At 40.1% G+C, this 26469-nt stretch overlaps 1 protein-coding gene across 1 annotated transcript in view; it reads right to left on the reverse strand.

The window, feature by feature from the left end:
* Positions 1-371: 371 nt before the first annotated feature.
* Positions 372-26469, reverse strand: part of LOC140241107 (uncharacterized) — a 189200-nt gene continuing 163102 nt past the window's right edge. The window contains exons 5-7 of the mRNA XM_072320875.1: positions 3950-4110; positions 2585-2748; positions 372-556 (exon numbers count right to left, since the gene is read on the reverse strand). Coding sequence (XP_072176976.1) covers positions 374-556; positions 2585-2748; positions 3950-4110 — 508 coding nt within the window. The 3' untranslated portion in view covers positions 372-373. The remainder of the gene's footprint in view (positions 557-2584; positions 2749-3949; positions 4111-26469) is intronic.

The raw sequence follows: 26469 nt of genomic DNA on the forward strand, positions 1-26469 counted from the left end.
GGCAGAGTGGGTAGGCCAGCGGTAAAAAGTGCTCTTGCGATTCCCACCGCATCAAGGGGCCACCACGGTTTGCTATCCATGCGTACGCTCCCCCACACACACAAACACACACGTGAAGTATTCTTTAGAATATATCACACCTGTAAAGATATCAAGCGTACGTGACTAAGTAAAAAACAAAAAAAAAAATGAAAAAAAGACAAAAAAAAAAAGAAATCTATGTGCTCATTCTCTGACCAGCCAACAGGCGGGAAAAGTGTTTGTATCAAGAGTTTCCGTCCTTGCCGACGCATGGAGGTCTATGATTTGTGAAAAGTCTGTGGGGTTGGACGAGTTGTGGGAGGGTAGCCTATGTACCAGGGTGGGGTCTCTATCACTTTCCCTTTTTACTGCTTTCGCGAAGGATCTTCTGGTAGATCTCCGAGCGGAGAAACCGTGGATACGAGTCCTTCTCCATTAACGCTTCTATCCTCTTTTGGGCCTGGTCAAACGTATGTTCATCTGGTGCGTTCAGATTGTCCACTGTTTCCAACCTGGTTCTTGAATCCAGATTAACCTGTGCAATGAAGATGAATGAGTGAATATAAAAGAGTTATTCAAAAGATACAGGCATATGGGCTATTACCACATCTTCAGCAAGATACCATATCTTGGCCCGGTCTGAATGCTAGCAGCATACCTGCTGGTTGTGTACAAACTCTCATGATATTTTGGTGCAAATTTAGTACTGTAAAACATGATATATTCGCGGCATGAAATTTTGGTGAATTGGAGCTGATGGCCTTTTTGGTGGCATGAAAGTTTTGCGAATTGCCACTGGCATTCAATGCATATAGTGTAGACAAGAAATTTTGTGTGCATTTTAATTCCGCGAATCTTGGCGCTCGAGAAATTTGCGAAATTAAAATGCACGCGAACATTCCTTGTTTTACAGTTTATGGTTTACAGTACTTATACAATGCACTTCCTTTATAACAAACATGGTTACAATGAAATTCTTGTAACAATGAAGTAAAAATTTAGGTCCAAAAATTATTATATTATATAATATTCATGTGCTTAAATGCTTGGCTAACAAACTTCAATATAACAAAAGAAAACCGCCGGTCCCAGGGACTTCGTTACAATGGGAGTGTACTGTACAATAATAATGATAATAATAATAATAATAATGATAATGATAATGATAATAATAATAATTGACAGTGCAGAAATAGCACATAACACAAAGTGATAAAGTCCCTATGCGCTCAAAAAGCAGTGATGGTACTGAGTTTCATGTTTGCTTGCACTGTAAACAAATTAAATGTGTTTTCAAAGCATACTTGAATCTATTTATATCAGTGACTTGTCTTAATTTCTGGGGTAAATCATTTGATAAATGAGTGTTCAATGCATTCATTAAAACATTGTATGGTATAGTTTCAGTGTTTTATTCAATCTCAATTTGTGACTATGATTTCAACATCACCGAATGAAATTCAGATAAGCAATATGAAAAACATGTACCCACAAACATAATTAAATCATATATATATATATATATATATATATATATATATACTTATATATTTACATATATGATTATCTCTCTCTCTCTCTCTCTCTCTCTCTATATATATATATATCAGGGCTCCACACTAACTTTATTTTTTTGTGGCCCAATGGGGCCACCAAAATCATCAATTTCAAAATTTTGGTGGCCCGAGAGAAAAATTTGGTGGCCCCCCCAAAAAACAACAACAATGAAAAACGTTGATAAAAGTCCTTTTTTTTTTAATGAGTCGCACACTCACTGCATACATTTACGCATTTCCGGCGCAAAAAGTTACGAATTTATTGACATACTTTTCAAAAAATTTTGGTGGCCCGAGGCGGGCCACCAAATTTGCCCTTTTCTGAAATTTGGTGGCCCGACTTTCATTTTTGGTGGCCCTGGGCCACCGGGCCACCATTAGTGTCGAGCCCTGTATATATATATATATATATATATATATATATATATATATATATATACATATATATATATATATATATATATATATATATATATATATATAGATAATAGTATTATAGATATAGATATAGATATAGATATAGATATATATGACATACATATAATTATCCATGTACATATGGCCACCTGCTTTCAGAGAGCACAGTACAATTTGTTAGAAAGTCTGTCATTCCACCTGCTCCCATGGATAATGACCTGGCAAAGTAAGACCACAGTTGCCTGCTGTCATCCCCCAGGTGGTTCATCATTAAGAGTTTGCAATTTTTCTGTCCTTGGGGATGAAAATTTGGAAATCTGACCGGGATTGTTGATTAAAAAGAAAAAAAAAGCTTTGAGAGAGAAAAAAAAAGTCAAAACAAAATAAGAAACCACTAAATCTGTGTTTTGGTCAGTGCTTTCTTAGGTCTACTTGATCTCTCTCCATTATAGTGCTCTCATCTTTCTTGTAAGCATTTATGCGAAAGAAAGAAAGGTGGGGGGGGGGAAGGATATCTGTTTGACATCTCATGAGCAGAGAATCAGGTGAGTGTCTTTATATGTGGGGGTCTACCAAGTAATTACATTTACCTCTCGCGGAGCCTGTATCGTGACGTAATCGTCGTAGATCTTGCGCGCCCGCGTGGCATACTTGGACGACTTCAGCTTCTTGTAGTCCTCGCAGGCGAGCCAGAATTCGATGTTCTCGTCGCTGAACTCCGTCTGAAGGAACTTTCTGAACGCGTCCAGCCCATCTGAATGGAACGAACGATGGCAGTGGATTAGATTTTTTTTTTTTTTTTTAAACCAATTTCACTTCTTTCTTTTTAACAGCTGATATTGGTTATCAGTTGAGATAAAGAATTCCAGTGCTGGAAAAGAAGACAAAAGTTCTGGTTTTTCTCTATCCAAGTGGCAAAGATTTGTTTAGTTCTTTTCGGTTTTTAGCAGACTTAGTGAATATAACCAGTTTTATTTGACCCTTTGCCAACCAGATACAGGCAGCGAAATTCAGAGCTGCTAATTTGATGACAAGAAGATAATTTCTGAGGCAAAATTCCCCCGGGGAATTGATGGATTAACATAAATCAAAAAGCCATTTTTTCCCAATGATGCTTATCTTCCTACATTCCTCTGCATTTCAAGCACTCTCACCTGTGAGTTTTATTGACTCATCAAACACACTAGAAGAAAAGCAAAGAGATTTTTCACCTTTCTGCCACTAGAGGGCGAACTACATAATGGTGTCAGTGATTTAATTCCATGGGGGCTACCATTACCCACTTAGTAAAGGCGGACTTTGCGTACTGAAGTAACATTTACGGCACGTATTTGAACAGAAAGGGATTGCCAAATCAGACTTGTGGCATCTTGGATGAAACCTTATTACACTTTTAATTCATGTATTAAGGTATGCACAAAAAGGGGGATGAAGATACAGAATGAGAGGCCACCCAAAAACTTTCTCCCTTCTCTCCCAAACATTTTCTAAAAATTGTCCTATTTTGACTACTTTCTATCCGCCTCAGAAAGTCTCAAAAGTTAAAGATGCCTCTTATAAACAGGCACACACACAAACATAAACACACACAAATCTTTCATCACAACTTCAGTGTTGAAAGTATCCAATTCTTGAATAAAAGTAGAAAAGAAAAGGGTGAGCAGTGTGGCATGCATGCAGTTGGCATGTGTCTTGTGTGGAAAAATGCTCAAACAAGTTTATTGGCGGAAATCTTTTTAGGGGGCCTATATATATATATGCTAACTCCCAATGTCAAGACAAGCTTTATGCATGAGTGTGCAGTCTGCATGGAACTTTATGGTACTCATGTTTGTCTCTCAACAACCTTTCCAGTTCATTCAATGTTACACGTATTTCCAAAACCATATGATCCACTTCCATCTCTTTTGTTTTTCCTAAAAAAAAGATGTGATTCCTGCCAAGCAACCACTCACTTTTATCTCTCAACAAGTTTTCGAATGATTCTCCCCATTTCCGTACGTCCTCCACGTCGGGAAAGTTGACCTTCTCTACGTTGAATTTGTTGGTGTCGCGCAGTGAGCTGTCTGTATGTCGCCGTCGCAGAAATCGCATCTTATCCTTCAAATCCCGAGCACTGCAGGAGATAAGATAGAAGAGAAAAAAAAAGATGCAACACAAACATTACACTCTCATGTTCAGGTTGAGGAGAAAACAGTATTACTGATGTCTTGTCTTTGATGTTCTCAGTACTACAGCATTGGGGATGAATGTGGTGATGAAAAGTAATGACTGTTTCAAAAATGTTGACAAAACAAATCAATGATATTGATAACGATAGCAACACAAGGTGTGGCAACAACAATCCTTTCACATCTCAGAGTCGTGACTGTGAAAGCCGGAGAAGCATAATTTCATAATGAGTTTTTGAAATGATCTCCCAAGATAATCTCAGCCTTTAAAGGGATGACATTGTATTGGTAGAGAGGAGGATTCAACTTTTAACTTTTTGTGAAATACTTAAAAACCACTCTATGAAATGTTGAAGCGCATACAGTTCTACAGAAATTCACAGCAAGCTTAATTGATAAAAATAAGTTTTGAAATAGCCAAGATATCCAAAATCAAAGTAAAACAAAGTAATCCAAATAAAAAGTAAGTCCCAACTTTTATCCGAACCACCTATTTTGCATATCTCAGCCATTTCAAAACCAATTTTCATTAAATTAACTTTGAATTCCTCTTAGAATTATACACTCTTTCATATTTCACAAGTAGTTTCTAATTACTTCAAAAAATTACCCTTGAGAAACCTGAAGCCCCTCCTCAACCAAAATTGTACCATCCCTTTGAAGCAAAGAGAAAAGAAAAACTTTTATGCAGATATAGACAAAACCAATATGCATTTCCTTGTTATACAGAAGTGGGTTCACAAACAACGCTCCTCCTTTCCTTTTACCTGATTTCACATAAGTAAGGCACACTTCTCTCTATCTACTCCTGATTCATATTTCCATTATTAGAATTCCACTTGACTTGCTAACTGGAGTGAAGGCAACATGAATGGCCGTCTCCCGTTTCTCATCAGCACCATTCCTCATTCAATCGGGCGACTTTTCCGCGCCTTCTTGCCCGGGATCTGGTGGTTGGCTGAAGTGTGCCACGCAATACCTCTCCACGATGAACATCTAACACGGCCGCGCAAGATCTACGTGATCTGCCGACCGGAGAGCACGACAATCAATGCACCGAGTACCGCTGTTTGGTGAGACTCTGCGTCAGGTGCCGTATCATGTGACACAGGAAAATACATCCCACAGCATAGCAGTACTTATGTAATTCAGCACCACTGGGGAACAGAATTTAGAAGGGTGAGGTGGGGGGGGGGGGTGCTGGTATGTGGAGGAGAAAACTTACAGGAAAATGTAATGAGGGAGTGTGGGAATAATCAGCTCCTAGGGTTGATGGGGACATTCGTCATTTGACCTAAATCACGGTGCCCAGCGGGACTAACAGCGCAGATGCTGGGGAATCGTACACCGGGAATGTACGTCTGCTCTGACGCAGGTGAGGCTAATGCGCCGCACCCCCGACTGTGAAGTCTCTGGTGTGTTAAGCACCGTTCATGCTGGAGCTAAAGTACCTCTCGGCAGGAACAATGCTTTCTATTCCTTCTGTCAAAAGGATGAGAAAGAGAGAGAGAGAGAGAGAGAGAGAGGAAGAGATACAGAGGTAGAGAGAAAAAGGTTGAGAAAGAGAGAGAGAGAGAGAGAGAGCATATGATTTGCCCACTCTTTCCCCTGCAAAACTATTTTCTTGTAATACCGGAGGCCATCATCAGATTCAACACACTCTGATAATAAGAGGTTGCCAATCAACATCTGTTACCCCTGCAACTGCTTTCATGCTTCTTATTGGTTTCCTTAAAATAGATTTTCATTGTTGCACTCCTGTGTTTAAATTCAATGAATTCCACTTCTGTTCTCACACATTTGTTTAGTTGGTAACTGAATTGTCTGTTTTTTGTAGCAGTACAACAGTACATGCAGCCCGTCTATAAATAGACAGATTATGTGAATACCTTTTAAATTACATTTCATTTTTGATTCAATCTATAAATGATCTCTAACCTCATTGCCTCACAGCTATTCAGGAAAAAAGATGACATTTGGTATGGCAGAACAGAAAGTGTGGTGACCTCGTATTGCTTTAAATACAATCAGAATAATCACATTATAATTGTACATGTACATACAAACAAATAAAGAGTGGTATCGCTGATGACAAAGAGTACTCTCAAAAGGTTACAGTTTGATATGAGATGATTAATGAAGATGTGCAAATCAAACAAATAGAGCGTGAAGATGACATCTGGGCTCTGTTTTATCAAAAGACAAAATTAATTGTAAATTTCCTTACCACACAGGCTGCCATAGACATATGATAGAAATCAACTATATAATCAATTACGACTCTTCAAAAAACAGGGCCCTGCTCCCTGAAACATACATTGTATCAAAACTAGCTTCCTATGTGTGATGGTAAGTTGTAGACAACAAGGCACTGGTATTACGGAAATGATGTGTGCGTGACATGAAGGAAAAAAAAGAAGAAGAAGAAGAAGAAGAAAGGAGAAGTCTTAATTTAGCACGCAGCAAACGCTCAATCTGGCCGGGTAATCAGAAATATATCTCGAGTACGTTGACAGAATTTCTACTCAAGAGCTCTCGTTGTCTTCCCGAGAGTTGTTATTCTATTCAATGTTCCTCTTTGCTGGGAGAAAGAGAGAGAAAGAGAGAGAAAGAGAGAGGGAGAGAGAGAGAGAGAGAGAAAGATGGAGATCATGTTGGGGGTGGTCTACAGAGGAGAAGAAGCTGCATTAATTCAGTCGGAAGACGAATTCTGATGGTTCCGTGCTGGCTCATGCAGCTGATGCGCTTGGCAAACGTCAAGTGACAGCGTGGACAGTGGTCTCATGCCTTGTTCCAGATCTGGTTTCTCATTTTCCAGAAATCTGATTTGTCTGAAAGGGAGGCGGGATTTGATTGCAAGGTCACGCCCGCCTTTCTGCGTCAGCATGCTCTTACAGAGTCTGACAAGAACCCCCCCCCCCCCTTCCAAAAAAAGGGTACATACGCATTTATATGCGGACCTTCATACACAAGCCCAAAGTGAAAATAAGAAAATGTGATAACAAAGTGCTTTGTACAGTATGTACAGAAAGTCAACAGCAGCACACATCCTAATGCAGGGTTTCCGCTGTTGTGCAATCTGCTATGCATGTTACGACCGGCCATTCACAATTGACCGTGAAATATTTGCTCATATCTGTAACAATCTGCACCACTGCCGACATCGTGGGCTGAATCGCGGAGTAATCATTAATGATCATATTCTAAAGATCTTGAGGTCAATCTTGGCAATCACGATTATCATACACAAGTTTTGAACGGTTCAAAAATTGTCTATAATCAAATGTCTTCAATCAAATACTACGAATGATCTTAAGATCTGATAATATCTGATATGTTCTGATATAATTACTACAATTACTCCACGATTCAGACCATGATTTCAATTTTGCTGCAAATTGTGATAGACATGAACAAAAATTCCGCGACTGGCAATAGATGGCAGATCATGACGTTCGTAGCCTATTGCGTGACAATGGAAAACCAGCATAAATGTTCCCTGACAACCTCATCGCATTCTAGCCATCAGATGAGGCAGATGTCACTGGTCCCTGGATGTAGAAATGACAGTCAAACGACTGCAAAAGATCTAAAAAGAAGCAATAGAACGACTTGGATGCCTTCACACCATGCCTCACAATCTCACAGAATCATCTCAACATCTACCATTGCTATCTACTCCTGATGTGAACTCACTGAGCACATCTTGGGATATAATTTTGATTATAAATCTTGCAGTCATGGTGAATTCTATCCCCTGAGCGGCATTGCACTGCATTATTCAAAAAACTGAAAGCATTCACTCTTGGTGTGAAAACAGTATTTTTCAAGAAACCTGCAGTATTTTTGGCAAAAGGCAGGACAGAAACTGAAAAAAAAAATATTGGTCGGTATTTACATGTTTCTATGTCATGTTATTTATAATGATCAAGAAATGTATATGATTGTAAGAACATCCATATCTCCATGGAGACAAAAATTCGTATTTGTGCAGAACTCTATCACAAAAAATCATGGATTAAAAAAACCCCAACAACCTAAGAGCTGTTGCTTTGATAGTTTTACATCAACTGCACCCCCCCCCCCAAAAAAAAAATGTGCTGTGTCTGAATACAAATAAAGTCACCTTAACATACTGATTACCTACTGATATGGGGAAAACAGTAATATGGTATGATTTCATTCAAGGGCTGAAACACAAAAGTAATAAGAAAAAAACTTTCATTAAATTAAGTTTCACATATCCAGCAGTATTGCACTTTTTTCTACTGTATCCTAAAAACTTTTATAATACCAGCTGCTTAGTTTCATAACTGTTTCATAACGGTGTGAAACAGAGGAAGAAGAAGAACATAGAAGTACATAATTACCAGCCCATTTGGTGACCCTGGATCTTGAGCCATATTAATCAATGAGGAACTTAACTCCGAGCAGGCCTTGTCGACGATGACCCTTACTCATAATGCGGTGAAACATTTCCAAAATTTGTCTCACGTTATATCATTCTCCTTGCCCAAGTCCAATTACCCCCCTCTCCCCCCCCCCCCATCACAAAAGGCCAACTAAGGCCCTGAATCTTCTGTCTCTTTGAGTTGCATCAGAAATAACTGAGGTCAGACCATTTTTCTCGAGTTCCACACGTACCACTTCATCTAACCCTCAAATGGTTGCATCGTCTAAAGCTTGGGAAAGACAGAGAGAGAAAGAGAGATAAAATGAAACTATCCCAACAATATCGATATCGACCTCTGCGCCAAGAGCTCCTTTGCTTAATTTTGCTTCCCTTCCCTTCTATCTTACCCTTGTAACCTCATTATCAACACTTGTGGGAAAACGAAGATTGTGATATGGTTCTACACCAATCACGTTTCTCAGCTCTAATTTGGTTGCCGAAATCATGAACTCTCCTCTCTTTGTCTCCATCTTTCCCGCACACTGAGGAGGAGGGGGTTGATTATGAAACTAAAATACAATCAAAATAAGAAATCTTGTCAAGAAAAGCAAACTTTACTGTTATTCAAATTTATGAAGTTCTTCCGTCGAGATGTTTTCATTGCAACTGATTGACAAATTGCCCTACATCGACGTAAATCGACGTAACTTCACTGTTGTTTTTACACCACTGCTCCTTTAGATATTTGCAGAGCAGCTAGGAGGTTTTTATTTTCAGACTGCTACTGCAATGACACTATTAACTTCTAGAGGCAATACCTATGACAACATCTGGATAGCAAAGAAAAAAAAAGACAGAAAGTCAAAAGAATCACAACTTAATCAAAAGTTGAGCTGTGCGCAAATGATAAAGATGCATCTTTTCAAAATCCATACCAAAAGCTGTGCAAAAGAGTCAAAAGGAATCATCTCTTCAAAATCTATACCAACAATCCTCTGAAAAACAACTAACCAACCAACCAACTTATACACAAACAAACAAACAAGCAAACAAACAAACACCAAGAAGGGAGAGGGAGAAGGATGAAGAGAAAACAGAGAAACATTTATAGGAGGCGAGTGCAAGGGAAAGAAAATGGCTGCGGAGGATTACCGCAGAGAAGAACTGAACACGGACCTACAAGGTCACAAGAATGCGAGAGGCAAAAGGAGCGGGAGAAATCTGGGAAAAAGACGCTGCTTTTTTCGCGGAGAGTTACAGAGGTCACAGAGATTCAGAAGCAAAGGGGATCGACTCAAAACTACCTTACACCGAAACGACCAAGAAGTACATCTCCCATTTATCCCCAAGGAGCGAATTCTTAGTGTCTAAATCCGGGAGATTGCCCTTTCTACGGAAAGCAGAAAATCTGTCTCGCATATATGCATATCCCTCAGAAAAGAAGAAGGAGAAACAACTCAAACAAACAAAATAAATGGGGAGATTGGACATCGCAATATTTATTGAGACAGAACCTGATGTCCTTGCTATCTAATCAGAAATGTCCCTGGCTTGCACACGTAGCATCCGTAATATCTCTTTCATATTCCCGATGAAAATGACAGGCAAAACGTGAATAACAAAATCTCCTTGAGAATGTGAAAGAAACAGAAATGAGGGAAGGGAATAAATCAGCATGCAAATGTACGTCCTTTTAACATCCTCTGTTCAAGCAAGGGATTAGATAGCACAGGAGGCAGACCAATTTGCAGAACGCAATATCATATTTGCATGTCATTTCTCAGTCGCATGAAGTTATAGCTGTTCATTGCTTGTTACCTCGGACACGGATTAATGTCTGCTATGGACTCTGCTGCGATAAATCACTGACGGGTATCAACCAACAGAAACAAAGAATCAAGAACAGAAGTTGTGGTTGACAACTGGAGTTCTATATACCATATCATAGTGAGTCTAACTTAACCAGCTCTGAAGGAAAGTAGTAAGTGGCATAAAGTCACTACTCCAGTGAAAAAGGAGCACATAAAAAGGAACATATGGGAATCATAAACTTTCATACCTAAAATTGGTTTTGCCACAATCAAATTGTAACAGCCCTTTCAGTTATCACTACGGGTATGTCAGCTCAAAGCAAGAAGGAACACTACAAATATGGTGCACTGGTCTCAAAAAACACTTGAAGACCATATATGATCTCCATTATGGCTGCAAATGACAGTTATTTCCATTATAATAGCACACACACACACACACAGACAGACAGAAACCAGAAGTTATTGACTCCAAGATGTCAGTGCCATGTGAAGTGAAGCTCGTATCAAGAATTAACACATCTTTTCAGCTCCCCCTCCCACAGCTTGGGGGGGGGGGGGGGGGAGGGGAGGGAGCAGGCAGCTCAAGATGCGGTGAAGGCGAGGGCCTCGACTGTCGGAATAGCCATCCGTGACTGGCATCGTCGATGCCTGTTATTTCAGACGGGGTTTCTTTCGTTGGCACTCCAAATCGATGAGCGACACCATCTGGTCTTGCGTCATACCTCGCCACTGTCCCCGCCGAGCCGGAATGTCATTAACATCATCCCTCTGTGGATGGCTTCTTTCGGATTCAATGTTTTTACGCAGCTTTGTCCCATCTCCGGCAAAATCTGGACAAATCTGGAACTTTGTTAACGTCATCCAGCCAGCTTGAAAGCCTCACTTCTGATTTCACATCTAAGCGGCTCAACTTGTGAGGAATCTCGACTACATTGCAAGAAGGTAGAAGGAAATGATCCATGAAAATGGTTGGCTTGCCTAAACCTGTGTGTCTCTATCACACAATACTACAGTTGCTGTTCATTCATGCAAAATTCATATAAAACAAACTCACATAAAACAAAGAAAAGACATGACTGTAGTGTCGGGTATGCAAAAGTTAACTTTGTCTAGTCAACAGTGATTTCCCCCAACACGTACTGCTGTTTATCAAAAAAAAAAAAAAAAAATGATAGCATCCGCCTTCCGATTACAAAACAAACCCAAGGTCTGCTACATAAGCAAGGTGTCCATATGGACAGGATAAGACTGAGAAATATAATAAATTATATATATATATATATATACAGAGAGAGAGAGAGAGAGAGAGAGGACATAAGTAGATACATAGATGGATGATTAAACTGATAGGATGAAAATAAGTTGACAAAGAAAGAAAGAATTTGAATCATGCTATTCAACCACTTTGCTGGAGCGTAGCTGTGGACATGGCTGCTTACAAAGATGAATTCTTATAGAACTGTGACTCGCTTACTGATGGTGGATACATATATGTAAGTTTTCCTTTGACATATAGATTGATGCTTGTTTTGAGGAAGGCATTTGAAATGCAGCAAAAATACATCAACAGCAAGGTGAACTGGAAAAGGGAACACACTCTCATATCACTTTGTAGGAAACAAAGTCATGATATGAATGATTTCAATGAAAGAAAATCAACGAAACAAAACCAACAAATGTGTTACACTTCAGCCCAATTCTAGGAGGGCATATCCAGAGTGGGTAGAAAAAAAGTACACTTAACCTGAGGAACATTCTTAACAACACCCACTTTTCAAAATTGCTTTACTGGCGATAGCCAAATGAAATCAAATCCCATCCTTCCCCACACAGACAGCGATAACAACAAAATCTTTTCATCCAAGCTGCCATAGAAAATTGATAGCCACAAGAATGCAGTTGTCTGTTGTTGTTTCAATTTTATGTGGCGACATACTGCTACGATTTCTCCGTGCATGCTGTTTCTTCACAACGGGTCACACTGTGTCAGATATTGTACCATCCTCAGACAAGTGGAACCCCAGCACTGTTCATGACACTAAACTGGAAAGAGAGCGGTTTACAGTGACAACCATCAATTTCATCTCTGTGATGTCATGTGATGTGAAGTGATGTGGTGTGGTGATGTGATGTGATGTGATGTGATGTGATGTGATGTGACGTGACGTGACGTGACGTGACGTGACGTGATGTACTGTGATGTGATGTGATGTGGTGTAATGTGGTGATGTAATGTGATATGTAATGAGATGTGATCATTAGGGTGTAATGGCTATCTCATTTTCATTCCTTTTCTTGGTGGAGCATTCCTCACCCCTTTTCTTATTTGTGAATAAGTGAACTTGTAAACTAGTGTTATCCTCAAATACTTTTAAAACTCCTAAAACACTGTACTTGCAATCAAATGAAAATGGATTTTCTGATTTTTGGTCCATGATGACACCAAAGAGACAGAAAACCAATAAATAATAATAATAAAAAATAGTACAACTGCAAAGAAATCTATATAATATAAATATGTGGCTCAGAGACAGACAAACATACTCTGAAGACTGAAAACTGCTGACTTTAATGGAAATACTTGCAGCTTTTTCTAGGACGGTCATTTTCTTTTTTTTTCCAAGAGAATAACGTGAATCCAGGATAGCAACATCACGGGTGGCTGTTTTTAGAAACACTTCGAAAACAGAAGTCAAGAAAAGCTACACGAACTCTCTCTGAAAATAATGGCACGGCACGTTATTTCCCCCCTCAAGGATCCTGTGAGCTATGCATTAGCATGTTTGTAACCGAAGAGATGTCTGCTCACAAACTGCTCGAGGCCAGATTGAATTTATTACCGGTGAGAAAATGAAACAATGTTGACGTGCGTGGGTTTCATTGCCAATATTTCTATTAGATTTGGTTCTCAAATTTGCACTATTGACAAAAGAAAAAAAAATAACACCTACTGCAAACTGTCAGGAGGCAGAAAAAAATCATGTTTGTTGCTGCTCTCTCTCTCTCTCTCTATATATATATATATATAAATTCAATTATATAAATATATATATATCTATTTCTAGGCGATGCAGTGGAATTGCTAATATGCAGATGTTTGACAGATTTTAGATAACATTAAACACTTTTTTTTCTTTCAAAGGTAAAAGATGGCTGCTGCATGAACACACTCATGAAGATGTAAATCTAAGATCGAGCAACTTTCAAAGGTATAATTTGCCACACATTAATGACCAAATCACATCAGAACAATTATGTTGTCAGTCCATTACTTCATTAAAAAGGCCTGTAGAGCATAGGGATGTAAAGTACACATGAACATCTCCCATGTGAACACTTGGAACGGGCCCGACAAATCCCATGTCATTTCTCTCTACATCCTAGTCGTACTTACGTGGCTCCTTCCTTCGAAAACGTCTCTGACCGTTTGATTTCCATGTGGGGCACTCAAGCAAACTGAACTGACCAGGAGAAGAAAGATGACTGGTGACTACCAAACGATCGCACAACCTAGGAGTTATCTCCAGCTCTCGCTTGGTCGTTCAATGACAATAACCAGCAACATGCTTTAACATCTTGAAGCCATGACCGAAATACACTTCGCATAAATGGAAGTTTTGAACCATGCATTCAATCTTTTAGTTCAAGCCAACAGCACAGACACAATCCACCTATTACCACACCGCAGCACGAAATTCTGCAAGCGTCTTTTAGTGGAGATTGATCCACAGCAAATGACGATGGAGCAGAGAGAAGGGCGGAGTGGGGGTAAAAGGCGGCCAAACTTTCTGAGAACAGTCCGCACTGCGGGATGTGGCTGGGTATCCGCCACTGGGATCTGGGCGGAGATGCAGTGAGTTGCTCCTTCACGACCTCGGTTCCAGATGGCGACCGTCGTCTTGGCGAGAAGATGGTGCTGCTGTGCATGGGTAACCAGCGGATGGTTAAAGCGGTCCAATCCACAGATGGCCGGACACCCAAATACGAATGCTCGCTAATTTTAAGGTATTTTTCGGGGAGAGATGCGTGAGAGGACGGGAGACGACGGCACGCCGAGTCAATCAGCCGAGAGACGACAGTTTCTCACTTGGCCTCTCACTGTGCTAAATTTGCTCATTAAAAGCTATTTTTCCTGCTCCAGGCAGGGGGAGGAATTGAAGGTCGATGCTGCCTTTCCTGTCTTCTCAAGTCAAACTGAGCATTTGGCTGCCCGATACCACTGCCTCCCAACAATTACTGATGCCATCCATCAAACAAAGGCCTAATTTCTGATTCTTCACTTTTCATAAGGCACAGGGAAAATATGATCCTAATGCAACGGGGTCTCCAAGAACATTGCTCTTAACGGAGAAGAAACATCCAACTTGTATGATTCTCTTCCAAAGACTAGCCGAACAAATGACGACTAACTGAACCATCTGCTCACTGCCTGTCAGTTGTTTGTGAAAGAGAGCTCTTTTTTTCCCTTCTTCTTCTCGTTTTTCCTCCTAGTGTCGTACGGCACCCTCTAGTGGGGGACCGGTGCTTCACTCAAAACTTGCCGAGGAATCGTTTGGAATTTCAAATAGGTCGGCATCAAGTGTTTTTTGTTTATGGAGTGATGAGGATGTACTGAGGGGAGGGTTAAAAAAGGGAGAGCTAAAAAAGATGGGGATGTCTGGGGTTGGGTATTTGTTGGAACCAAGACGAGGGGGTGGGATGGGGTGGGGGGGGGGGGGGAGGTAGGAGGACATGTGGGGAGATCTTAATAGTGGGTTGCTGCAAGCCAGCCAGCCAGACGGACTGTGGCAGCTAGCAACACATATTGGGTTTGGCAATGAATAACCAATGAGCTGGTAACATGGGAGTAAGAAGAGGAGGGGATGCTGGAAGGCATTGCTGTGAGAGAAAACAACGGCTTTTCATTAGGCCTCCTGTCGGCATCAGCTGTGCCTCAGAACACTTTAATGAAACTGGAGAAGAAGAAGAAGAAAAACAACAACAACCTTTCCTGCTTTCCTTTCATTCGTGTTTGTTACGATATAGTTGTCATCATTTTAATCAATCAAGGCATTCCAACAACAACATCATCCATCAAGGGGGGGGGGGAGGTGTCATTAAGAAAACTGCCGCAAATACAACTGTAATAACAGCGGTATTTTAATCTTTAAAACATAAGGACAATGCTTACATAAGTCAAGCAGGCAATGACATGGTATTCATGCACGTCATTGAACTCACACTTCAAAGAAACAACAGCAGCTTTAATGTGTTCACCCAGCTGTACTCTGGCTTTTACCAAAGAAAACGGTAAAACAGTGAAGAAAATGTCGCTTCGTCTGTGATACCAGATGTTTTCAACACCTGTCAAATTCCACGCATCAATTCACATTATGCATCCAGTGAAAGATTGAATACTGATGCTCACACAGAGTAACCTTAACAAATAATAAATCTGCAAATTTCTTCTTCCTTACTAGATTTTGCATTGCTTCACATTGCTTCATAGAATTAAATCTTACTTTTCCTCGATTAGTTTTCTCAAGTTTCATACATGAGGCTTAAAACAACTACAGAAAAGAGACTTAGAACTACAACTGAGAAACATAAATGTTAAAGGTGGATGTACTTTCCCAGCAGTACAATCATTCTATCAAGAGAGGCATCTTCATACAGTTTGTACATGGCACCACTATCACTGTATACAATCCTTTATTAGCCAGAGAAGACATTCTATGATGATTCAAACGTTTTCTACACACACCCAAAGCAGACATACCCATACAAACAGACATGCACTCCAAACACACATGCACAGAGTGTTTAAAAAAAAAACCCACCAAAACCAAACAAACAAAAATGCCCCAACCAAATTATGAAGCCAATAACACCTGCTAGGTATTAAACCGATAAGTTGCCAGGTATCTTAGACAGCACATATAGGCTAGAGAATAAATGGATCACAGGAGAAAATAACCTTTATCTAATCAATCCCCCCCCCCCCCCAAAAAAAAAGAACCACTTTCCCCCTCTGACCAATCCTCAATCTCTCCCTCTACTCCCGTTCATGACACCCAAAATGTATTTTTTTCACCATTTTTTTTTTGTTTTTTGCACATGATGCTCAACCCGTTGAGGACGAGTCCCGAGTAAAGTATATTCAGGCAGGTGTCTATGGGAAATGTGTGTTGTAGCAAAATCAGTCCAGCCTCAACGGGTTAAACTCTTAATTCTTGTGTGGACACACCTCTCACGATCAGCATCATGATGCGATGAAATTGGTCCAGCTTGAATTTTCTAGTTTGTTTCTCTGCCCTGTGTGGCATGTGTGAAGGCATGTGATTTTTTTTTTTTTTCAATTTCATTTTTTAACATAAATCTCATAATGCAACTTGCCACGCTACTTCCCCACACTCATGGCGCCTGGGGGTTATGCTTTGATAATCATTTAGACATGCTTACACAAGATTAACAGGGATTCATTTGCTGCCTTGTGATTTCTAATTTTCATTCTCTTATTCTGCCGTGTATGAAATTAGTGGCAAATAGAATTGATTGATGAATCATGATGCAAACACCAATAACTCATGCACGCATCCCTCATCCTCTCTTTCCTCCAGCCTATCATTCTCTTCCCAGCTAACACGATGATCACGTGTTCACTGTCGGCGTCCTCGTGCACCGGGAAGCTACTACCACTGGGAAACTTGCAGCAGAAACTGAAGCTGGCGTGATCCTTCAAAACCTGCTTCCATCCTGTGCATATTTACCTCCGCCAAGGGAGGTGGTTATGTTTTCATTATCGTTTGTTTGTTTGTTTGTTTGTTTGTTTGTGTGCAAAATAACTTACAAAGTAGTTTATAAAGGATTTGGATGAAACTCACAGGAAAGGTTGAGAATGACACAAGTAACAGATGATTAATTTTGGTAGTGATCTGGGAATTTGTAGGGAATTTATGAAGGATTTTTGATATTATGGCACGTAGGGTCATTGAACTTGGGAGTTCAGGCTGCGCGTACTTGAGGTTTGCGTGCGCGCACTAAAGTGCGTGCTCTAGTTTCTGCTAAGGCAAAGCGCGCCGCACAGCTGGAAGTTTATAACATAACAAAATGCCTCTATATTGGGGAATCGGGCAACTTTCAGCACGTATTGTACGTATGGGTGGAAATTACGGATCTCTACGGAAGAACAAGATCAGTGGTGGAAATGAGCTTCATGCTTGGCGGAGGTCTGCACTCTTAGTGTGCTTTTCTAGATGATCAATAAAAAGTGATTATTGCCCATCCCAGCCACACGTGCGGCAGTCAATACAGCAGCATTGAAACAATGCATTGATATATCATAGAATATCTTCCTCCTTCAACTCTTTTTTCCACCTTCTCTTTTCTCTTTCTCATCTCCTTTGTCACTATCAGACATTCTCTCTTTCTGCCTGGAAACCTTTTAGTCATTGGAAAGGTTTGGTGTAGGACAGAAATGGGGGGTGTGTGGCACGATGCCATGCATCCTGTCAAATTCTTTGGCAAATTTCATTTCTACTTGTCATACTAAATAAGGGCACCACTGCAATACTTTACTATATTAACCTTTCAATTGCCAAAGAATTGCAAGCCTGTATCAGTTAATATAATAATATCCTTGTGAGCCATTTGAAAGCAATAATACACGCACAGAAACAACAAATGAACAAACAAACAAACAAACTCCAAAACCTAGCGGCAGGTGAGTTCTCAAAATTTGCAAGCTGCATCATAATCTGGCCGATTAAGCTCACAGATTTGTCAAGGTCAGATCAATAATCGGATCGTGGAATTTTGCAAAGCACCTGCAAACCTTTAATAGTGGTGGAAATTGGGTGGACCCACAAACCCCTTCCTGTGTGATCTACTTCCTAATTCGTTATACGCACACAGCATTTCAATTACTGCAGCATTGAACACATCAATATCATCTTGAGGCCATTTATCTAAAGTTTGTGGGTTCTTGTATTCGCACTCCTTAAAGGCATAATTTACCATTTGCAGATGAAACAAAAACCCAGCATTAGTGCTTTGAAATAGTTCTAAAATTTGAGTTAGGGATAGAAACAGCCACCGTAAAAATTTGAATCCGTATAATTGATGTTAAGTGTTGCTACATACACAAAATGTGAACAATAGTCATAATAAAAATGTTTCCAGACTAAACCGTCTACAGTTACGGTTTATTGAGAAAAACACTGATATCTCCTTATATTTTAGGCTTTATTTAGAAAATTTTACATGGTAGGATGTTTTATGATATAACAGACCTACACATATGCATTAGATGTGATATTTTGAAAATTTTTGAAATCACTGTTCCCAAAGGTAAACTGGACCTTTAATTGCATACATGTATGTTTTCAGGCTGTTTTAATTGCTTACTTGCGTGTTTTCATCTACTTCCAAAAAAGACATTTTGACATTTCCCTGCATGAAACTTGATGTGCCGTGCGATCTACTTTCCAATCCTAGCTCTTTAAATACGCATGAAGCATTTCAATTATCATCTACTCGCATCAATCTCGTCTGGAGGCCATTCTTCTAAAGTTTGCGGGTTCTTATTCATGTTCCTTAATTGCATACTTGTATGTTCTCGAGCTGCTTTATGCTTTCATCCACTTCACAAAAGGACATTTTCACATTCCCTTAATGAAACTTGATGTGCTGATTCTTCTATGTCACATTTGAGGCATAATTATGTGTAAGTTCTGTTGTATCACGAAATATCCTACCATACAAAATTTGTGCAATAAAGCCTAAAATATAAGGAGATATCAGTATTTTTCTCATTAAAACATACCTGTAGATGATTTAGTCTGTAAACATTTTTATTATAATAAACTATTGTTCACATTTTGTGTATTTAACAATACTTAACATTGATTATACAACTTCAAATTTTTACAGCAGTTGTTTCCATCCCAAACTCACATTTTAGAACTATTTCAAAGGACTAATGCTGGGTTTTTGTTTCTTCTTCAAATGGTAAATTATGCATTTTACAGTACTGAAACAGAAATATATCTTCATAGTCACAAGTATCTAAACATGATCGAGATTAGGAAGATTTTAATGAACATTAAGTATTTCCTGATCTGAGTAATTGACCTCCGATGTTGAAGTGGAAAAGAGAGAAGGGGGGGGGGGGGTGGGAATCCTCACAGACACACATTGAAACTAAAGCTAAGAGGAATGAAACTAATGATGACCACAGGAGTGCAACTGATTGACAAATATCTCGGTGGCCTAGTGGAGATGACACCTGTCCAGAGATCAGGAGGTTGCTGGTTCAAATCCTGCTCGAGTATGTTCGCCCATGATTTTCATCATGGCTACTACTAAAACACTAATCAATTCAGTGCTCATTTACTGATACCTCAATGTAGGGGAATTTGTCAATCAGTGGCACAAAAACCTCTCGACGGAAGAATTTCATGAATTTGAATGATCAAAGGAGTGTTGCACATACATCAAAGTATGCTGGAATTGAACTCTCTTGGCTCCTTTTAATTAGTTACTTGCATCACAGGAAAAAATATTTATAAAGTAAAAAGGCAGAACTATGATGAAGAGCTTAACACAGCTAAAATCCACTGACAGGAATAAAAAACAAAAGAAAGTTAATAATCACATTGATTTCTTGCTCTGATTGGGTCTACATTAACAATTAAAATAAAAGTTAAATCTCAGGAAGATGGAACAGCAAATAGCATATTCCCAGTGAATTAAAAAGATATAGATATACATGAAATCAAATTATTGTTTAACATTGGTCTAATACTTGAGCAAAAAACAAACAAACATGTACATACACAATCACAACGGCATAAAAAATGGACACACACAAAACAACAACAGGATATTTACATACACACCTGAAGCAAAATAAAAAAAAATATAGAAAAGAACCCTCACACACTGTAAAAAACACAACAAAACAATGTAATCACTGCTACACAAGCTCGAAAGTACTGGTCCTACCTTGGCAAAACAAAATGCATATCCACCAATGCGATCATTGAGCTGAAATGATGATTACAGAGAATTTTAATATTAAGTCCACTCTGTAGTAGGTGCTCCTGTTATCAACAGTCTTTGAGTATGCTGTTCAGACTTTTCTCCTCTGCAGTTAATCCCTCAGAAATTTAAAAAAAAAATATGCCAGGAAAGGAAATAAACAAAAGAAAAGAAACTCTTATATTATGCTGGACAATTCTTCTGTGACACCACGTTTCTGAGAGTTTGGTCTCCCCTTAAGATCTGTCCTCCCGTTGATGCTCAGTCCACAGCAGTTTCGTCTCTAAAGCGACACAATGGTAATTCCAGCTCGGAGAGAACACGGCTCACCTCGTATCAGGTGACTCAACCCCATCGACAGACACGACGCTTTCTGCCAATCAGAGTCTCGGGATCAGAAGGCTAAACAGATGTCCGGGGGGGGGGGGGGGGGAGTAGAGAATACCGAGCAACAAGTTACCAAGAAAGCCGCAGAGATGTATATGCTGTTATCCACGGCAGCATGAGGCAGTCTGAATAGAATTGACAACGTCGCTTGCCACTTTGGATACACGACAAGGGGGCGCGGGAGAAAAAAGAGAGAGACACCTATCTCCGATAATTGCAAGTTTTTGCTCTGTCGCTAGTTTTCCCTAGCTTGCAACCCTTCCATGCGATTTGCCTCTGCGGATGTGTTTCCCACGGTAACAGATGACGTGACGTCTGCTGCGGTATTTTTTTTTTCTTGATGGATGTGCAATGTAAGATTTTTTTCCTCCCCTCTCCTCCCTGCAGTCGAGATGCGTCGATGAGAGTGACCACAGGCGAGGACAATGTGCTCGTTGCCACGGTCACAGATGAAGAGGTGGATGATCGATGATAATCAGAATATAAAGCACCGCGCACACAATGGCATGCGGATGCCTTTTGCCTCGGCCTGATATAAAGAAACACGTGGGATGATGACGATCAGAAAACTCTGGCGGGTGCCGCTTTCTCGGACCATGTGTGCTACAGAGGATCCAGCATGACATATTTGAAAGAAAATGTGAAGCTCATTTAAGTTGTCTTGTCTATTCAGCAACCCCTCCTCCCCCTCCCCCACCCTCGATTCCATCTAGAGATTCATAAAGAAGTCTTCATCTTACCTTCTTATCCCTGAAGATGGAAGATAACTCCCCCATGCAGAGAGGACTGCATCATTTAGGGTTTCGCAGTACCAAGAAGCGACAAGCATGATTGGGAATGCAAAGTGTATAGGTGTGTGTAGGTGTGTGTGTGTGTGTGTGTGTGTGTGCGTTTGTGAGCGAGTCGTTAGTTCCAAGTGCAGCAGTGCGCAGTACCCAATATGAAGGATGAGTTAATCTTACTAGGTAATAGACTCGGAAGTATTGCTACATGCTGAGCCCCACCTAGCTCACTAAGAGCAAGGATACCTCTTTTCTTTTTTTTTTTTTTTTAAAACCATGATACATACCCACACATATGGTGGGTGGGACTCCCTTACAGACCATGGTAACAATATTTTCATACTGTCGAATGGCCATTCAAGCCCCTCCCCCACATCTAACAACAAGAAATATATTTGATATCGTCGCTGGGGTGACAAGACCTCGTATCTCAAAAATGTCAAATTTTTTTTTTTAGCTTAATGGTCAAATAATGGGTCAAGTGATGTCTTGGCCAAATCCTAACTGTCTTACTCCATAAATGAAGCCACCATGACATGTCAAAGAGAAGGCTTTCCCATTCACTATAGTGCTTTGGCCGCCATGTTTTTTCGCTCTCCTGAACATTTGACAATTTTGAGATACGAGGTTTTGTCACCCCAGCGACGATATGTAATAATTACTTCATTCATATCATGCTATTAGCAGTGGCGATGCCCAACAAAGTTATTGACAAGCATCAGTACAACAACTGAAATTCCTTTCTTTTAATAGAACAATGTAGAAAGGTCTGTCACATTCAAAGTTGATTTGAAATGTGACTTCTTGGAACTTCTTGTATGCTGGGAATAAAGGCTGTCTCCCTATGAAAAGGTGACAGTGGTGGTGAAAAAAAAAAGCAAAAATGATGATAATAATATCTCTTATTGAGGGAATAACACATAGTGATTATGTAGCTGTAAGTGCTGAAGAAACGGAAAGAGTATTCTATAACCATTTAAACGATAATCGCAACTGCAGTGGTACCGTGTTTTGTGTTTGTTTAGAATGTAGAAAGATGCCCTTTAAAAGCTTAACTGACTTTAGTATCATTAGGACATGCACTTTGTCATAAATTCTGAGGAATGAGTAGTTTACGCCTTGATACTCCTAACAGGCTGAAGCACATTTCTGCCAGATGGTTATCTTTTCCAGCCAAACTGGGACACACTGGGTATTCCTAGACACGCCTCATGCACAAAGCCCATTCAGACACCACTGCGGTGGGTTCCAGATATTAACATTTCAAAGAATAAGAAGGAAGAACTTCACATGAACTAAGATGTCAGTCCAAGGAATGAAGGATCCCCACAGTGAAAAGCCACCTACCAGGAAAATCACCCAGAGCTAGGATGTAATTGGCATAATCATACTGCTACTGTAGTCCTACTATTAAACAGCAACTTTAAATTTGTGATTGAGCAAGAGGGGAGTGGGGGGGGGGGGGGGGGGAGGGTGGGAAGGGAGAGGGAGAGTGAGAAGGGAAGAGACTCGATGTTTGTTGCTAAGACACGCTGAGTGCATCCCTGCATCAAGTAACTGGTATGCCTCGTTACTCCCATGGCTTAGTCACACGCCCACCTGATTCACACTGACAGCCCCGTCTCATATTTCCTGGAAATTTTGGGAGGTATTTCGCTGGTGTCACAGCAGAGACATGCTCCAAGAAGCAAGGGAGAGGAGAGGATCGTAAGGAAAGGAGCGGCAAGCAGTAATAAATGGCTCTTTCAACAGATGACCCGCTGTTCGAGCGATGACTAGGATGTGTGCGAACACACGTGTGAACAAGAATCCCTAATGTTCGTCTCGGAGAAAGAAAGATGCCTCGTGGGCTAATTGCGGAAAGCTTCCATTTCCGGAGTTGCTCACCATCAGAATGCAATGTAGACAACATCCATCCCCCCCCCCCATGTGTTATGCCATGTCTCGATCATAAAAAAGATCTTTTGTGTCATCTTTCATATTACGATCACACTACATTTCATTTTCATTTCCCTTTTTATAATTCTTTTGTATCACAAGTCCCTGCCAATTCTGTTCATGTTTCTGTCAGCTGTAGTACTTACATTTGACTGCTAGCAACTGCAACAACACTTAAAAAGAATTATGCACCACTTTTAATATCTTAATGTTATGTTGCTTGTTTTTATCAGTAATTTCATTGGCTACACAAATAGGTGCCCCCATTATATGGCCGAGGGGGGGGGGGGGGAGGAGGATCCACATCTGTGTGATTGTCTTTGCAAAGGTATGAAGCCGTTTGGTTGTTGTAACAGTTGTTGAAAGAATATTAAATAGGAATTGCTCTTCTGCACCCCAAGGACCTCATAAAGTGCTAATGAAGAAAGATTTGTCTCGTTTGATGTAAGCACATTTTAAGGGTATAAACGATAGTGAGGATATAGCATTTGGATCATTAAAATGCTCTTGCCTATTGCATAAAATGAACATCAATGAAGCACAGCCACCTGGGGCCACAGCGCAAAAAGACAAACCAGTGCAAAAATAGAAACGTCAAAAAACGACAACCATCAAGATAACAATTAAAAATCTTCAGGAAGGATTTTAGCGGTTGCTATCTTTAGTAGACGCCATTATAACGTGTGACTTTTACATGTAGATTATTCTCATCTTATATGATTTGGCCCTAACATTCAAAACGTCTGAGTTTTGTCTCTTACATCATCGCTACGTGTTAAGAAAAATGCAAAATCACCTGAAAACTAACAAGAGGTGGAACTACTTCTGAACCTTTGGGTGGCTTTAAGTCTGTCTACATGGTGTGGCACTTTCCACGAGCAACATGCAAAAACATTTTCATCTGCTAGCCATCTCTGCTATTCATTAAAGTTATCAAAATATGCAACTTGCAAAAAATACCTTATGCAAATGGAAATGGAGGAGAAAAAAAAAAGAGAGAGAACCGAGGATTCCATACTTACCGTTGGTTTTCATGACAAAGACATATTGAACATGCTAAATGCTAAATATCATGGGGAAGTGCAATATTTCAAAATAGAGGGAAAAAAGATGGCAGGGAGCTGGATGAATATAACAAAATCTCAAGAAGAGAATAACGAACAGGTGTCCCCTTCAGGAAAAGGTGACAAATTTTCATCCTGCAGTGGTGTTTAGTTGACGTCACAAGAAGAGCAAAGCCGAGCATGTCAACTTTTTCCGAGGGATCCAGAAAAAATTGTTCTACCATTTGAATGTGCCACTTCATCCCCCTCCCCCCCCCCAATTCTTTCCATCTCTTCCTCCCTGATGGCAAAACAACATCATCATCAGATGTCTGCTTACATTCAAACTCCATCCATCGAGGAGACTGATGTAAGTGGAGCACTGCACTAAGGGAAAACAAAGAGAGGCGATGGAAACGGCACGATGTGTCGTTGGCAAGAGCGAAACACCGCCCGGCATCTGGAGGGATTCCTGCGCGCTCGGAACGCGGCGAGGAAAATCAATGGATGCCATGGCGATATGAGAAAGGGGACGACGCTTGTTTACAGGCCGGGGTTCGAGTTAATGACGCACTTGACACTAGATCCAGATTACGGCCGTTTCATTTCAGCTGCCGTAACCGGAGGGGGGGGGGGGTGATTACAACCCGGTATTCATTGAGGGAGACTATGCCAAATTCTGGAAATGAAAGCCTGGAAATATGATTTGGGGGAGAGGTCCAGGGGTGGCATGTGAGATGTACGATAAAAGTGGCAAAAAAACAACAACAAAGCAACAACAACAACACACACACACATACACACACACATGGCAACAATAAAACGACTCCCCTTGCATATGTACGCAAACTGCACTGTGTATAGCCTTTTCATTATGTTTACCACCTCTTCGCGGTACTAAAGCCTTTGTTGTGGAAGTATATGACATTTGATGTGATCGATAAGACACCCCGGCAGAAATTACATGGCAAGGTCAAGTGAACTGAGCTGACTGGTTGAACTGTAAAGCCAACCGAATATGTCATAAGCTCTCTAGACTGACATGCTCAATAGTACTGGAAAAGAAAAGGATGCAACTAATTTTCAACCAGATTTTTTTTTTAAACAACTGTAAACTATCAAACATGACTACCACATAGACACCCCCCCCCCAAAAAAAAAAAAATCTACTTAATTGATCCTATTCTACTTAACTTAAACATATCTGTGAATATCTGCTGAAGTTTGCAGATATACTGTAAAACGAGGAATGTTCGCGTGGATTTTAATTTCGCGAGAGCCAAGATTCGCAAAATTAAAATGCATGTGAAAGTCCTTATCAACATTATATGCATTAAATGTTAGAGGCAACTCGCGAAAATTTCATGCCATGAAAAAGGCTGTTGGCTCCAATTAATGAAAAATTTCATGCCGTGAAAAATATTGTAATTTACAGTACCGTATATGCCATATATTCAGCAAGTCTCTTTCTTTTTTTCCGTTGAATCAGGACTTCCTGTCAATTTCATGAGTGGTTTTATTTGTGATTGTTGAGTGCAGTCTGAACAAAGAAATGTTTGCATGCACGTCACATTCATGTCATGATCAGAGTTAATATTTTCATGTGTTCTTTAAATCTGTGAATAGCAACCGACTCATGAAATTCACAAAAATAAAAACCTTGTGAAATATTCAGCGTGTACACTTATTGGCTGTTCACCATAATGGTTAATCGGAGTTATGCAGAAAAATCTGCACTACTTGGAAGCATTTTGATGCTGATTTGCCCACCCCTGTTTCCTTTGATCATTTACGATACAGGATATATTTCCCTTTTTAAAGTAAATCTCACCACGAATGCATTTCCTTGATCTGGTGTAATTCAAACACTCTCTGTTACGTTCACTACTGATAACTGATCATCTGTTGATAGTTAGAATGGACCCAG

The sequence above is a fragment of the Diadema setosum genome, chromosome 17, assembly GCF_964275005.1.
Source record: "Diadema setosum chromosome 17, eeDiaSeto1, whole genome shotgun sequence".
Taxonomy (NCBI): Eukaryota; Metazoa; Echinodermata; class Echinoidea; order Diadematoida; family Diadematidae; genus Diadema; species Diadema setosum.